This window comes from Colius striatus, chromosome 4 (genome assembly GCF_028858725.1).
Source record: "Colius striatus isolate bColStr4 chromosome 4, bColStr4.1.hap1, whole genome shotgun sequence".
Classification (NCBI taxonomy): Eukaryota; Metazoa; Chordata; class Aves; order Coliiformes; family Coliidae; genus Colius; species Colius striatus.
The window spans coordinates 84071126-84086155 of record NC_084762.1 but is presented as its reverse complement, the minus strand read 5'-3'; the positions used below and the strand labels follow the sequence as shown (position 1 = coordinate 84086155).

The window sequence follows — 15030 nt, the reverse complement described above, 5'->3', positions numbered from 1 at the left end:
AATTCCTTGGTCATCATATGCTGCTACTTATGTACTCATTCACTTCTTGGTTCTGCTGCATCTTTGGGATTCACTTACACAAGTGAACAGAATGGAATCCCATTGTAACAAATTGAGATAGGGAGCAGCTGGACAGAGTTCAACACAGGGCCACAATGATGATGGGGTGGGAGCATCTCCCTTATGATGAAAGGCTGAGGGAGCTGGGGCTCTTGAGTTTGGAGGAGTCTGAAGGGTGATTTCATTAATGTTTACAAGCACGTAAAGGGTGGGTGTCAGGAGGATGGAGCCAGGCTGTTCCCAGTGATGGCCAGTGACAGGACAAGGGGCAATGGGTACAAGCTGTAACACAAGAGGTTCCAAAGAAACATAAGGAAAAATTTCTTCCCTGTGAGGGTGAGGGAGCACTGGAACAGGCTGCCCTGATGGGCTGTGGAGTCTTCTTCTCTGGGGACATTCCAAACCCACCTGGATGAGTTCCTGTGTGACCTACTCTAGGTGGTCCTGCTCTGGCAGGGGGGCTGGACCAGATGATCTCTAAAGGTCCCTTCCAACCCTTAGGATTCTGTGATTCTGTGAGATGAAGTCAGTTCACTTGGAGTCAAAAAAAAGTTAAAACCTCAGGTCACACAGCAGGGAGTTACATAGATGCTTTTTTGCTTTTACCCTTGTGTGTTTCTGGGATCTTGATTCCTTAGCTGGCTTGGAGGTCTCTGGCTCAGTGGCCTTGCTGGTGGCTTTGTGGGGCTGCCCAGGCTGTTTCAGTGGCATTGAAGCCAAAGACATGGATCTCTCTGGGTGCTGCCTCGTCATGGTGACTGCACAGTGCATCCCACTGCTGCCGCTCGCCTGTGAGAGCAGGGACTCTGTACTCTCAGATTTGGTTAGCCTGCAAAAAAAGAAAGGATAAAAACACCTTTTAGATTTTATATTTACTCTTTTGGTACCTTTCTTTCTGCTCTCTAGAGGCTGCTGCTAAGAGTATTAAGTATTGTACACTCTTGCAAACAACAGCCAGGAATCTGTTATGAAACGTTTTTGTATTATAGGAAGGCTTCATGGACTGATTTGTCCTCAGATATGTAGGCACATTGCAACTCTGATTAGGAAAAGCCTAGAAATGAACTGAAGAAATGAGGTAACTTAGAGGAGAAACTCTTCAGAAGAAGGGGTAGTTTTGCTTAGATATCCTTCATCTACCTAGGAAGAGCAAGGTTTGCTTCTCCAGTCTCAGGAACTTCTTGAAACTATCTCATTCCTTTTGGACCGACAGGAATGCCACAACTCATTTTTAACTATGGGAAGCTGGATGTTACAATGCACTGGAACTCTGTAATGCTTGATCCTTCACCTGTAAGAGTGTTGGTAATCCTGAAACTCTGCTTTATGAAGAGCTAAGTGCAATCACGTCTTCTTTTCTAACCATTCAGTAAGCTGCAAAAGATATGGATATTCCTAAAACCATACCACTCTTAAGGGCTTGCTGTGATTAGATTACAAAGGGTATCAAACTGAAAGGAAGGAAGAATTACTACAGTAAAAAGAGAACTCAGAAGTAGTGTTATATAGCAGTTATTGACACAAAGAGTTTGCAGCTTCAGAATGAGGACGAGGTACAAAGGGAAGTCTTGAAAGCTAGACTTTCAGAAAAGACTTCAATAAACAAGGCTGACAATAAGTAGGGATTGTGGTAGGTCATCTCATACCAGCAGTCCTTTGGATTAGGCATTCAGTTATTCTGTTTGTACAGCGCTCGGCTTTCTAAACCTTTAGCTGTTTATAGTGTAATAGCACTGCCAGTTGAGGTCCTAGATGAGGCTGTCATCTTTTCAAAGCACTTGAAACTTTGCAACATACAACTCCAAATCTCTTTAAATAAAAGGTGCCTGTGCTGCATGGTGTTGATTAATCTAACACTATCAGTGAGAAGTCACACCAGAAGAGGATGTCTAGGTAGCTTCACTAGAGACATTTACAGATGAAAGAAAAGATGCATTTCACAAGGGACCACTGAAACATTTCATGCTAAAGACTTATTTGCTGCTTTACCTTTTCTTGGGATAAAAGCAATCCAAGTCTTTTGATCTGCGCTTTAACCTTGCTGCTTCTGTTTTGAATTCACTTTGTAGAGACTCTCCATCGGGGACACTTCCAGGCTCCGACAGGACCGCGGGAGACGGGAGAGGGCTCAGGCCAGCCGGCACAGGGCAGAACTCCCTGGTGCACGTAGTCTGAGTCTCATAGCGAATCAGACGAGTCTGAAGCTCAGCATATCCCACATCTCTCTCTAAGGCTCTCCTGTTATCTAGGCAGTATCTGAAATTTATATGGGTGAGAAATGTGAGAGAAAAGTCTCTGCTTTATTATATATTATACGCAGAGAAAAGCCTCAACAACCAGAACAACTTACTTTGAACTATCATCTCACCTCTGAAACATTTTTTTTTGGACTAGTATATTGTCCTGATAGATACCTTAAAACAGTCCAGTAAATTCACACATATCTAATGGATTTAGCTATATTTAAGTCTACCTCCAGCAAAGAAGCTGAGTTATTTACTCTTTGTAAGTCTTTACCCTGTGGTCTTACAAGTAAGATGTCCATGGACATTAAGCAGAGTTAACAGTCCAAGATTTCTTCAGTGCATATGCCATAAGAGAATCACATAAGAAATGCCTAAAGAAAACATCCCAACATACAACAGACATAATTTGCAAGTTATGAGTGATTCAGGAATCCCAAAATGTGGTGATGTGATGACACTGAGAGACTGTATTGATTGAGTGTAACTCTGAGGAAAGGCATGGTAAGTACTTGAAACGTTCTTCAGTACAGATTCTCTGTTAACTGCACTCGTTGGAAATGCAGCCTTTAGCCTCATCCAAGAGAAGCACTGCTTATTCACATTTTTAAACAGAAGTGTCACTGAACAAGCACAAGCTTCCCAGTTTCCTATTGATTACGAAGAATAAGTGGTTTAATCAAATCACAAGAAGAAACTATTAAATACGGTGGAATGGAGAGAAGAACTGAACAGTGCTAACTTGGTGAAACATCCTCATCAGATTACAGCAATACAAAATGCAGCTTGACTAACTTTTCCCTTGTGTAAATGATTTCCAGGATTCCTTGAAAGAGACCAATGTTTCATCTCCCAGTAACTGACATTACCTCTACTGCAGGGAAAGACAGCAGTACTACCCAGTATTACTCCATCCTTTTCTTCATAAGCATTCTGAACAACATGAGCAATCTCTCAGCCCACCCTTCAAACTACTTAGCAATATTTCCTACTCTTAGGATCTCTAGACATATTCTTTCCTTTTATCCCTCAAGGTGGAGACATGTTACATTGCTAGATCTGATTTTTCTACTTTCTTCAGAACATATTCATATTCAGGGAGAAATTCACTGTTCTAAGAACAGACTGGTGAATCCATTTCTACAGCTGAGTAAGACTTTCCACTAGAAATAAATTCATTATCTGATAAGAGTAAGTTCTCTCAACTTACAAATTTCAAGGTATTTAATTTTCCTTATTTATATTCTCAGTCCTCTAAGTAATCACATCCCCTGCAAAGATAAAAATGTTCTTATCTTCAGAAGTTAAATTGCCATTTTACTCACTCTGCTTTAACAGCAATTACTTTCTCTTTGCAACATAGGATTCAAGTGTTTGGCACAGGTTCATTACACCAGAAATTGGATTTAATCATAACTGCTACTCCTGGCTTTGTTGACAATACTTTACTTCCAAACATAAATACAGCAGCTACACAGATGGAAACTGCAATCACAACTGCAGGGTACAAATCACATCTGCTCCAAAAGACCATATGATACTCTTGCTACAATATATCTTGGTCGTACAGCTGTAGGTTCCTCCCTTTCACACCAGTTTCTATCATCTCACTCTACCACTTCCCTCCCTTACTGCTAGCAAGCCAGGGTCTCACTTTTCTCCACAACATCCATGTCTCCATATGGTCTCTACCTGACTTTGCTATGAGAAGAGGCAGCACAAGCTGTGCTGTGCCTGCTGTGAATCCCCAGACACACGCCCTGCTGAGGTCAGGCAGGTCACCAAGACAGCAGGTGCCAACAGACAATGGCCAAGTGCTTCCTTCCCACATCTGGCAGAACAAATCTGCAGTTCTCCCATCTATCCAGTTGCCTCTCCATGCCTTTTGTTACCAACCTAAGAAGGCTGATAGGCTCTTAGGTTACTATTAAAAAAACAAAGAGATGAAACAGACAGCTGAAAAGACAGCATGGCTGCTTCACTTCCCTAGAGAACGTGTGTAGTGGTTCTGTGTGGGCCAAGTTTTGGTAGTGGAGGGCTACAGGGGTGGCTGCTTTTAACAGAGTTGCCAGAAGCTTCCCCTGTAGCTGATAGGGCTAAGGCCAGTCAACTCTAAGATGGACCTGTGGCTGATCAAGGCCTGGCCCATTAGTGACTGAGGTAACACCTCTGTGAGTAATGTATCTGAGAAGGGGAAGAAGTTGCTGCACAGCTGCTAAACTGCAGCAACAACAGAGAGTGAGAACGTGAGAACATCTCCAGAGACACCAAAGTCAGTGATAAAGGAAGGGGAGAAGGTACTTGGGCAACAGAGGAGAGATTCCCCTGTGACCTGTGGCGCAGCCCATGGTGAGGTCCTGCCCCTGCAGCAGTGGAGGCTACAGTGGAGCAGAGATCCCAGCTGCAGCCCCAGCAGGACCCCATGTCAGAGCAGGAGGGATGCCTGAAGGAGGCTTTGACACAAGGTGGCATGGGTAAAGTTGTTCCAATGAAGGAAAAGGACACACAAGGTTTTCCATAACTAACATTCATGTTACTTGAAATATTTCTAATTACACCTTCGGTGGAAGCTGAAAAATAATCTTGGGAAAAGAAGCCAGGAACTTACTCAAGTCCATGATAATGGCATCCAGCTGCTTTCTCAAAAGGCAAACCTCTGAGTTTCCGAGGAGTAAGCTCTGGTGTCAAAAGGAATGCATTCTCACTGAAAGGAACAAAAATACAGATTTTAACTAGCTAGTCAGGATAAGTTGTACTTCCAGAAGTCGGAAACCAATGCCTTGACATAGGAAGACCAAAAAGTATGTCTTGTAGCTAAGCTCCTGGGGTATAGTATCAATGGAAAAATAAAGCTTAATTGAAGTGAGAATTTCAGCTTATCTAATACCTAACAAGCTCTCTCTAACAGAAGCTCTTAAGCATTTCAATTGGTTTGCAATTGGAGGGCACTGCTGAAAATAGTTCATCAATAAAACCCAGCAACTATCAGCCCCTTTCAAAATGGGACATGTGAGTAGCAGAATGAACTGGAACATGAACTGACCTCACATTTCTTGATCCAGTGCTATTATCTGAGAATTCCTTCCATCTACCTTCAAGTCATTGTCTTGCCTAACAGTCACCTTACCCAGGCTTTACAACTAATCACTTGTCTCCTGTGATACCGGAATTCCAGTTAGCAACACTCCACAACTAAATCATATGCATGTATTTGAAAGTATTTCAACAGAATAAGCCACAGCAAGACAGAACGAGCTTGCTGCCAGATCCTAGTAAAGACACATCCCATTTCTCTCTAAAGAAGGGAAGAGATGAAGGCAAGATGCAGCAAATATCTGAAACTTACACATTGCTTCAAGTTTTATTCACATAGATTTCCTCTAAATCATTACCACTGGAAAAAATACCAGATGTTCTGATTCTGAAAGTCACTCCATTAACTCCTTGTATCGATGTTCCTGCTGAAAAAGCGGTGAGAGTAGACAAGCTTCCTTTAGGGAGCACTTTATCACAGAAGACTATATATAGGAATGCTGGGCCAGGATTACACACAGTTAAATAGGCTCAGCTACTGCTTTTTTTACACTTTGTTTTCCCACCTAAACTCCTCTCTAGTGAAAAAAGAAATCTCACCAATAAAATCAAAGTTCTGCCACAGTAGCTTCTGCTCTGCTAGAAATGCTCCTTTTGAAATGGACACGTAGGGTGGCAGCAGCTTGCAGCACTGTCATGGCACAGGTGCACTGGCACACTTCACTGGTACATCAGCTGATTATTTTGTTATTTAAATGTGTAAGACAACCAGCACCATCATCACCTCTGACCATTTCAGACTCTGAAAGAACTAAATAGCAAGAGTGACTGGAGGATCACAAAAGTTGATTTCGCTGGCATGCATGTGATGCAAGGAAGGTGCAAGTTATCAACTCCAATCCAGTTACAGAATCACAGAATCTTAAGGGTTGGAAGGAACCTCAAAAGATCATCCAGTTCAAACCCCTGTCAGAGCAGGGCCACCTAGAGTAGGTCACATAGTAACTCATCCAGGTGAGTTTTGAATGTCTCCAGAGAGGAAGACTCCACAGTCCATCTGGGCAGCCTGTTCCACTGCTCCCTCACCCTCACAGTGAAGAAATTCCTCCTTATGTTTCTTTGGAACGTCTTGTATTACAGTTTATATCTATTGCTCCTTGTCCTATCACTGGCTCCATCCTCCTGACACCACTCATCCTTTATATATTTGTAAACATGAATGAGATCATCCCTCAGTCTCCTATTTGCCAAGCTAAAGAGCCCCAGCTCCCTCAGTCTTTCATCACAGGGGGGATGTTCCACTCCATCATCTTTGTGGCCCTGTGCTGGACCCTGTCCAGCAGCTCCCTGTCCTCCTTGAACCGAGGGGCCCAGAACAGGACACAATACTCCAGATGTGATCTCACAAGGGCAGAGTAGAGGAGGAGGAGAACCTCTCCCGACCTACTGCCCACAGCCCTTCTAATACACTCCAGGATGCCATTGGCCTTCTTGGCCACCAGGGCACATGGCTGGCTCGTGCTCATCCTGCTGTCCACCAAGACTCCCAGATCTCTTTCCTCTATACTACTCTCTAAGAGTTCATTCCCCAGCCTGTACTGGTACATGGGGCTATTCTTTCCCAGATGCAAGACTCTACACTTGCCTTTGTTGAATTTCATCAGATTTTTCTCTGCCCAACTCTCCAGCCTGTCCAGATCTTGTTGAATGGCAACACAGTCTTCTGGTGTGTCAGCCACTCTCCCTAGTTAAGTATCATCAGCAAACCTGCTGACAGTGCCTCTGTTCCCTCATCCTGAGACTCTCCTTCAGTCATTATTCACACTCCCCTACAGCAGTTCTCAGTGTGGTCTTCAGTGGTTTTCACATGCTGGACTCCTACCGTTTGGGAATTTGTAGTGGCTGAAGATCACCAACTGGCAGCCCTTCTGCTGTGAAATATTTCAGTAATTCTTTAGCATCGAGCAGTGTCAGTGACTCCCGCTGGCTGTCTTTATGCCCCAACAGTTGCTCAGAGGAATGTGCAAACATAGAAACTCTGGCAAGAAGAAATGAAAAATAAAAATATTAAGATTTGTTTTTTCCAAAGTAGTTATTTTGTGCTATTAAAAAAAAATCACTGCTAATCTGGATCAATTGAACATATTTCCAAAGCAAAATAAATAAGATTGCTCCCTAAGAACATGTACAAGGTTGTTCATAATAAACTATATTTGATGCAACTTCTCCTCTGTCCTACTGAAGAAAGTAATTTCTTCAAGATTTTAGAGGCTAGTTACAAAATGGAAGATGAGAAGAATATTACTCATCCTTTTTTTTCCATTTATGGGCCTGTAGGAACAAAAATTAATACTCATTAAAAAATAATTGAAAAAAAAGACATTCAATATGCAGCAAATGAACCATAAGGTCACTGCTGCCTGCAACTCTCCACTGTGGGGTATTTTTATAGTGTCCTCAATCAAGTGTAGCAAAGTTTTCTCTTTTCTACTATCAAGCTACAGCTGTACACTGATAAGTAGAAGGTAACTAGTTCACAATACAATGAAATCAACATCAGCTATGAAAGAGAAAAGTCCTTCAGGAACTGTCAAAAGCTAATTAGAAGGAAAAATGTACATGCTTTTTCTAAACAGGTTTGTTTTCCCAAAAGCCAATACTAAACCCATGAGAAAGCAGAGATCTAACATGAGAATTTCTGACACATGGTACTCCAATCTAGGTCATGGTCAACCATGGTATTTGAAAGACAGAAAGGGGATAGAAGTCACAGAATCACAGAATGGTAGGGGTTGGAAGGGACCTTTAATGATCAATCCCCTGCTCAAGCAGGTTCATCTTGATCTGGTCACATAGGAACGTGTCCATGTGGGTTTTGAAAACCTCCAGAGAAGGAGACTGCACACCCTCCCTGGGCAGCCTGTGCCAGGGCTCCCTCACTTGAACAGGAAAGAAGTTTTCCCTTAAAGTGGAAATTTTGTGTTCCAGCTTTTGTCCATTACCTCCAGTCCTATCACTGGATGCTACAGAAAGAAGTGCCACCCCATCCTCTTGACAAAAACCTTTTCAGTACTTGTTAAGCATTAATGAGATTCTCCTCAGTCTCCTCTTCTCTAGACTAAAGAGTCCCAGTTCCTGCAGCCTTTCTTCATAAGGAAGATGTTCTAGTCCTCTCATCATCTTGGTGGCCCTGTGCTAGACTCTCTCCAAAAGTTTCCTGTCTCTCTTGAGCTGGGGAGCCCAGAATTGGACACAAGACTCCAGATGAGGCCTCACCAGGGCAGAGTAGAGGGAGACCAGAACCTCCTTCCACCTGCCGGCCACACTCTTCTTGATGCATCCCAGAATGCCATTGGCCTTCTTGGCCACGAGGGCACATTGCTGGCTCATGGAAGTGACTAAGAAGGCAGTGGGACACCTGGCTCAAAAGGCCTGTCAGCAAAAATTTTAACAGCCAGCAAAGACCACTGAGTTTTACATAAAGCAAGAGTTAAACCAAAATCAATAGGTTGTATTAAGTGACACAAAGGTCTTCAGGTTTCACTTAAAGAACACTGAAGGTAAAAAAAAATCTGAATGTAAATTCCAAACATAAAGCCAATAGGATCTTCTACTTTAAAATTACTTGAGACTTGATACTGGGTACTGACTATTTAGGACATATGAAGAGAGCAAAAATACGTTCCTCAGGCTGACAAAAACTGCTTTACAATATTTATTATTTATGCCTCAGGGCATGTTGGGAGAAAATTACCATTTTGGTAATTTAGTTTTGGAACTAAGTTACTTTTAGCTAACTTCCAGTTGTGTTTTGTCAATAAAAATCAAAATGTTACTACTTTAAATACCAAGGTAATACACCATAAGCAATTGTCAGAAACTTAATTTTAGCTTTAAGTAATGTTTCTTCTGACAGAATGTGAGAACAGTTTACAGAATGGCTATGAACATATACAGTTCCTCTAGAGTGAGGTTCAGTTGCCACTACAAAGAAATCAATACCTCATTTTTTGTTTGTTTTTTTCAAAGTTTTCCAGATTCTGAAGAACATGTCTTTCTGGCCACTCCAGTGGATTTGGCTCCATCAAACTGGATTCTGCAAGAAATATATGGTGGATTAACTCTTAATGAAATGAAAGAATTTCAGTCGTTAAAGAAATCTTTATCTGTATTTAAACTCCTTTACACACACACACACACACACATATATATACATAAGTATATAAATATAAGGAAAACCTGACTGGTGCTGTAATCAGAGGAGTTTTCTGAGATTTTTTTTGTCAATGAAAAGAAAGAAAACAGTTAACATGCAGGTAATTCCACTTTTCAGGCAAAAAAGCCTAGAAAGCTACTTTACTTTTCCTTGTATTTTTCCCTCTTTTTGAAAGAGATTCTCCTTCCTTTAGTACAATTTGACACCAGGTATGGAAACACAAAGAATTAAGCAGTGTACCTTTTAAATAATGATACTTACCAGAATTTACAGTGCATGACTTGGTTTTATTGGTAACCTTCTGTAGAACAGGTTTAGGAAGACTAGCATTGCACAACTCAAAAAAACAGTCTCTTGTAAGTTGTAACAACATTTTGAACTCATCAGTAGAAATACAGGGAGGCTGTTCAGCCAATTCCTTTCTCTCTGAAAAAGGAAAGAGAAAGGAAGAAAAACTACTGCCCTACTAAGTAACAAAGAACAATTGGAGATTGCTAAAATCCATTCAGACAAGAATAAGCCCCACCCCAAACCAATAACATGAATAAGTCAACTTGCCACTTAATGTTGTACCCTTAAGCAAGACATAGGCAGTTTATTCCATAGGCAGGTGAAAAAACTTCACAGTGAGAAGAGATGAAGTCACAGAAATCACCTTTTTACGGTCCTTTTACTTCTGTATGGGTATATTTCTGAGGATATCCAGGTTTTAATCCCCCAGAGACAAGCATCTGGAATTGCTGAGCCTAAACATGAAAAGCTCCAGCCTGCAGAGCCTCCTACCCACATATTTTTACTGCTGTTGCAGGTATGTGGCTCCAGTATAACTGGCAGCCTGTTCCAGTGTCTTTGGCCAGTACATGAAGGGTCAGGTAATTCTGGCATGATTTAAGATGACTAACAAATCCCAACTGTTCCTATTCAGTCTTTCATCATAATGGAAATGAGTGACCCACTCAAAAACACCCTAAAACACAAGCTCTAAAGCAGTCTCAAGCTCAGGGTTAAAGTAGGAATCTGAGAATGACTGTAAGTTGGTGGGGGTGGGGAGTGGAAAACAAGACTATTAGCAGAAATATTCTTTTCTTTAAGATGGTATTCTGTTAATGATAATACACTTAAATTATCTTCACAGTATGCTACTTTCAATAATCCAGTCAAGCTCTCAGAAGCATTTTTTTTGTTGTTTTAATTGAGTCTCTTTGAACAATACACTTAAGTAAAATCAAGACAGTCAAATGTTCTTCTCTGCAAACTCATGCAAATCTACAGAGAATAACCTTCAGTTGTTACAATGAATGATGTATCATGATAAATGTAACAAATCTCCAATGCCAATTTCTCCTCTGCTGTTTAAGACTTTTGCAAGAAAGAATAAAACAAAAAAACCCCTGAAAACCCCAAAACAGAATTCTTAATTTTGTAGGAGGCACCAGTACGGGAGTTTGGGGTAAAAAAGCAATAAAAAAAACCCCCACAAAGTAGAAAAAAAGTAAATTAGCACAGAATTATCCCAAAGCTACACTCAGACATTGAGTGTTAGTGTAACATCCACAATCTTTCAGCCCAGCATTTTCTTTTCCTCAGTATTTAAAAGCCTTCTCTGACATTCTCTCATGGATACACTACAAAAAGTTTCTTTTTAAAGCTCACCTTTTTTTCCCCCACCAAGCGATCAACTCACATTTAGATTGCAACAAAGACTTTTTAAATATTAGTCTGACATCTACCAATGTTCTCCCATTTACTTACTGTGATATTCCTTCAAGGCAAACACTTGGAGACGAGACAGTTCCTTTTCTCTGTGTACAACGTCCTCTCCACAAAAACGTGGCAGAGACTTGATAAAGTCCGCAATGCAAAAGCCTGTACAGGTTAGGAGAAATGTATTCTTAAGATTCTCTCACAGGAGTTTGGAGACATCAAGTCATTATTACTTAAAAGAAGAAATAAACATAGCAGACATACAAATTAAATATTAAGAGGAAACAAACCAACTTTCAAATTTGGCTAACCATTAAAAAGAACAAGGAAATTAATGACTATTCAACATCTGGGGGGTAACTTGGAATAGATGTCTGATGAGAATTTTTGAATTTCTGTACAAAACCAATATAATCTGGGCTCCTCAGCTCAAGAGGGACAGGGAAGTGCTGGAGAGAGTCCAGCACAGGGCCACCAAGATGATCAGGGGTATAGAACATTTTTCATATGAGGAAAGGCTGCGGGAACTGGGGCTGCTTAGTCTGGAGAAGAGGAGACTGAGGGGGGATCTCATTAACAGTTACAAATATCTAAATGGTGGATGTCAGGAGGTTGGGACATCCCTTTTTTCTATAGTAGCTAGCAACAGGACAAGGGGTAATGGGATGAAGCTGGAACACAAAAAGTTCCACTTAAACATAAGAAAAAACTATTTCTCTGTGAGGATGAGGGAGCCCTGGCACAGGCTGCCCAGAAGGGTTGTGGAGTCTCCTTCCTTGGAGATCTTCAAGAGCTGCCTGGACACGTTCCTATGCGATCTGATCTAGGTGAACCTGCTTCTGCAGGGTGGTTGGACTAGATGATCTCTAAAGTTCGCTCCCAACCCCTACCATTCTGTGATTCTACGATTTAAAGAAGGTAAAAATATTCTACTATTGATATCAGTAAAGAAAAGTTTTCTTCCAACATACAGTCAAGGACTTTCAGTCTTCTGACACCATACTAATGGGATTTTAATTAGGACAAATGGTAAGCAGTCAGTCATATCACACATGGATTTATTTCAATAATAAGGAGATAAGTGGATAAGATGCAGGTCACTCTGCTGTTCGTCAGTGTTATTGAGAACAAACAGAGCCACAGAATCACAGAATGCTTTGGGTTAAAGATCATGTAGTTCCAGTCTCCGTGCCATGGACACGAACACCTTCCACTACACCAGGTTGCTCAAAGCCTCATTCAACCTGGCCTTGAGCACTTCCAGAGATGAGGCATCCACAACCTCTCTGAGTAACCTCTTCAGTGTCTCACCAGCCTCACAGGGAAGAACTTCTTCCTTATATCTAATCTAAATCTCTCCTCTTTCAGTTTGAAGTAATTTCCTCATATCCTATCACTACATGCCTTTGTTAAAAGTCCCTCTCCAGCTTTCTTATAGGACCTTTTAGGGACTGGAAGATGCTGTAAGGTCTCTCTTAAGCCTTCTTTTCTCGAGGCTGAACAACCCCAACTCTCAGCCTGTCTTCACAGAAAAGGTGCTCCAGCCCTCTGATCATCTTGAAGGCCCTCCTCTGGATTCACTCCAACCAGTCCATATCCTTCTGACATTGGGGATCCCAGAGTTGAAGGCAGTACTGAGGTGAGGTCTCAGCAGAGTGGCAAAGAGGGGGAGAATCCCCCTATCAGCTGGTCACATTTCTGTTGATGCAGCCCAGGATACAGTTGGCTTTCTGGGCTGCAAGCACTAGAAGTCCTTTCCAGCCCTTGGGATTCTGTGATTTTGTGATTAGCACAGTTCTTTGCTACATGTAGTTGTAACAGGACACATTACAGCTACATAGCAGAGCAGCTATGATGTGAGTGCTAGCTCATACCCTAACCACTCTGCAGTAATATGGACATCTGCAAAATAACTGAAGATATGACCATGAAATCCAACTTGCCTGCTGGCCTCATGGTCTTTATTTTAAATCATCACTGAAACAGAATTTTCAACAGATACTGGCCTAGATTTTAGGCATGGGATGGTCAGTCTTTACACCAATCATACATATGCTTTAAAGTGTAAGTGTTTGCAAATTTGATTTCCATGAATATCCCCTAGCTGTCCTTGTACATGAAAACATTTACAATTACTCACACTTATGCGAAATGACTGACTGCAACTTTAGGTAGTTGATTTTAAAAGTATGGTGATCATAAATTGTGTGACTAAATACACTCTTGTATTTTTATTCATTTGAAAATATATTGCTGAAAGAATATATATGAATCAGAATGTAATATTCCTCCTCGTTTTTCTCTTTTTTAACACAGATTGGAATGAACAAAAGGAACATGGAAACTTCAGTAGAATTTGCCTACATTTAAATACTCTTAAATAAATAATAACTCTTACTTGACTCTCTTTCTTCTGCTTTTGCCTTTAGCTTTCCATTTACTGCAGCAAGACTGGCTGTACCATTGATCTGGCTGGCTCCATGAATCAAGGTTGCCCTACAGCCTCCAGAGCCATTGCCTTGTAGCAAGAAATAGTATCGGCAAGATTCTCCTTTCATTTCAATTTCTGGAACTGAAAAAACATCAGGACATAACAGTGAAACACCCTCAGGAAAACAGCTTTAAAACAAGCTATAATCCACCATCAAAATTCCTTCACTTGCTCTCTTCCGCTCTGTGAGAAATCTTGCTGACATCTTTTTAGGAGACACCAATTACAGCTGATATTTACCCCTTAAAAAGCTACACACTGAAGAAGATGCAAAACAAATGAGCTACAGCAGCAAAGACAAGGTGGAGTATGCTGCTGGTTTCAAGCTAGCATGCTGCAAGCAACAAACATCCTTCTGTAGAAGAAAAGGAAATATTGTTCAGACTCCTTCCAAGGAAGCTGCATTATTCATTACTAAGAGTGTCACTCACTGCTTTACACTTGTGCATAGCCTGGGTGAGAGATCAACACTTTGTATTTTTAAACATGGCCATACAGTAGGCAATTTTGAAAGTAAAGTAATGTAGGACCTGATAGTAACAGTCAAAGGATAGTTTTGCTATCTAATTACATAGAAAACACTTTATAGCACCTTTGTAGATAGAGAAATTGAGTGAAATAATACCTCTCAACTTCCTAAGTCAAGTCATTTCATTTAATAAGATATCTGCAGTACTCAGTAAATACCTCAAGACCACCCTGATATTTATTACAATGTAATTATTTTTAATAACAAATATAAAGCATTCCAGTGTTTCTTTAAAAGTTTATGTTGGAGGGTGAAGAGAGGAGAAATCCCACTACTTCAAAATATAAACCTGGGGAAAGAAGAAAGAAAAGAACAAGAAAGAAAAGAAGATTCCAGATACATTTTCTCTACTGTCTTGTTTCCCATTCCTCATGTCATTTGATGTCTTTTCCTGTTGCAGCTGGTCTTGGTATCTCAAAGTTGATTTCTTGTGGCCAAGCTTTTCTTTTTCATTTGAATCTTAATTATTATTTGAGAACTAACAACTGAAAGAATAACACCCTTCCATAGATGGAAGAGATTTGGGATTTGCAGTCCTCAATACTGTCAAATTAGTGGCAGCCACAAAACAGAGTTTTCCACTAAATGAGCAAATATTTAAATGGCCAAGTTTGTCATCTTGTTCTACATTTTGCACAAAGCCTAATGAGAACTTATAGTTTATTACTGATCACAGTTTAATTAACACTTGTACAAAACCCTACCACTGGAGCATAAGACAAAGATCTTGCAGAAAATGGGGATCTCGCACTCA

At 40.9% G+C, this 15030-nt stretch overlaps 1 protein-coding gene across 1 annotated transcript in view; it reads right to left on the bottom strand.

The window, feature by feature from the left end:
• The window catches only part of MTBP (MDM2 binding protein), a 30903-nt gene that overhangs the window by 4385 nt on the left and 11488 nt on the right, over nt 1–15030 (bottom strand). Inside the window, exons 12-19 of the mRNA XM_061995593.1 lie at nt 13655–13828; nt 11305–11418; nt 9824–9978; nt 9339–9457; nt 7219–7374; nt 4912–5007; nt 2050–2316; nt 667–889 (exon numbers count right to left, since the gene is read on the bottom strand). Of these exons, the coding sequence (XP_061851577.1) occupies nt 667–889; nt 2050–2316; nt 4912–5007; nt 7219–7374; nt 9339–9457; nt 9824–9978; nt 11305–11418; nt 13655–13828 (1304 nt within the window). The remainder of the gene's footprint in view (nt 1–666; nt 890–2049; nt 2317–4911; nt 5008–7218; nt 7375–9338; nt 9458–9823; nt 9979–11304; nt 11419–13654; nt 13829–15030) is intronic.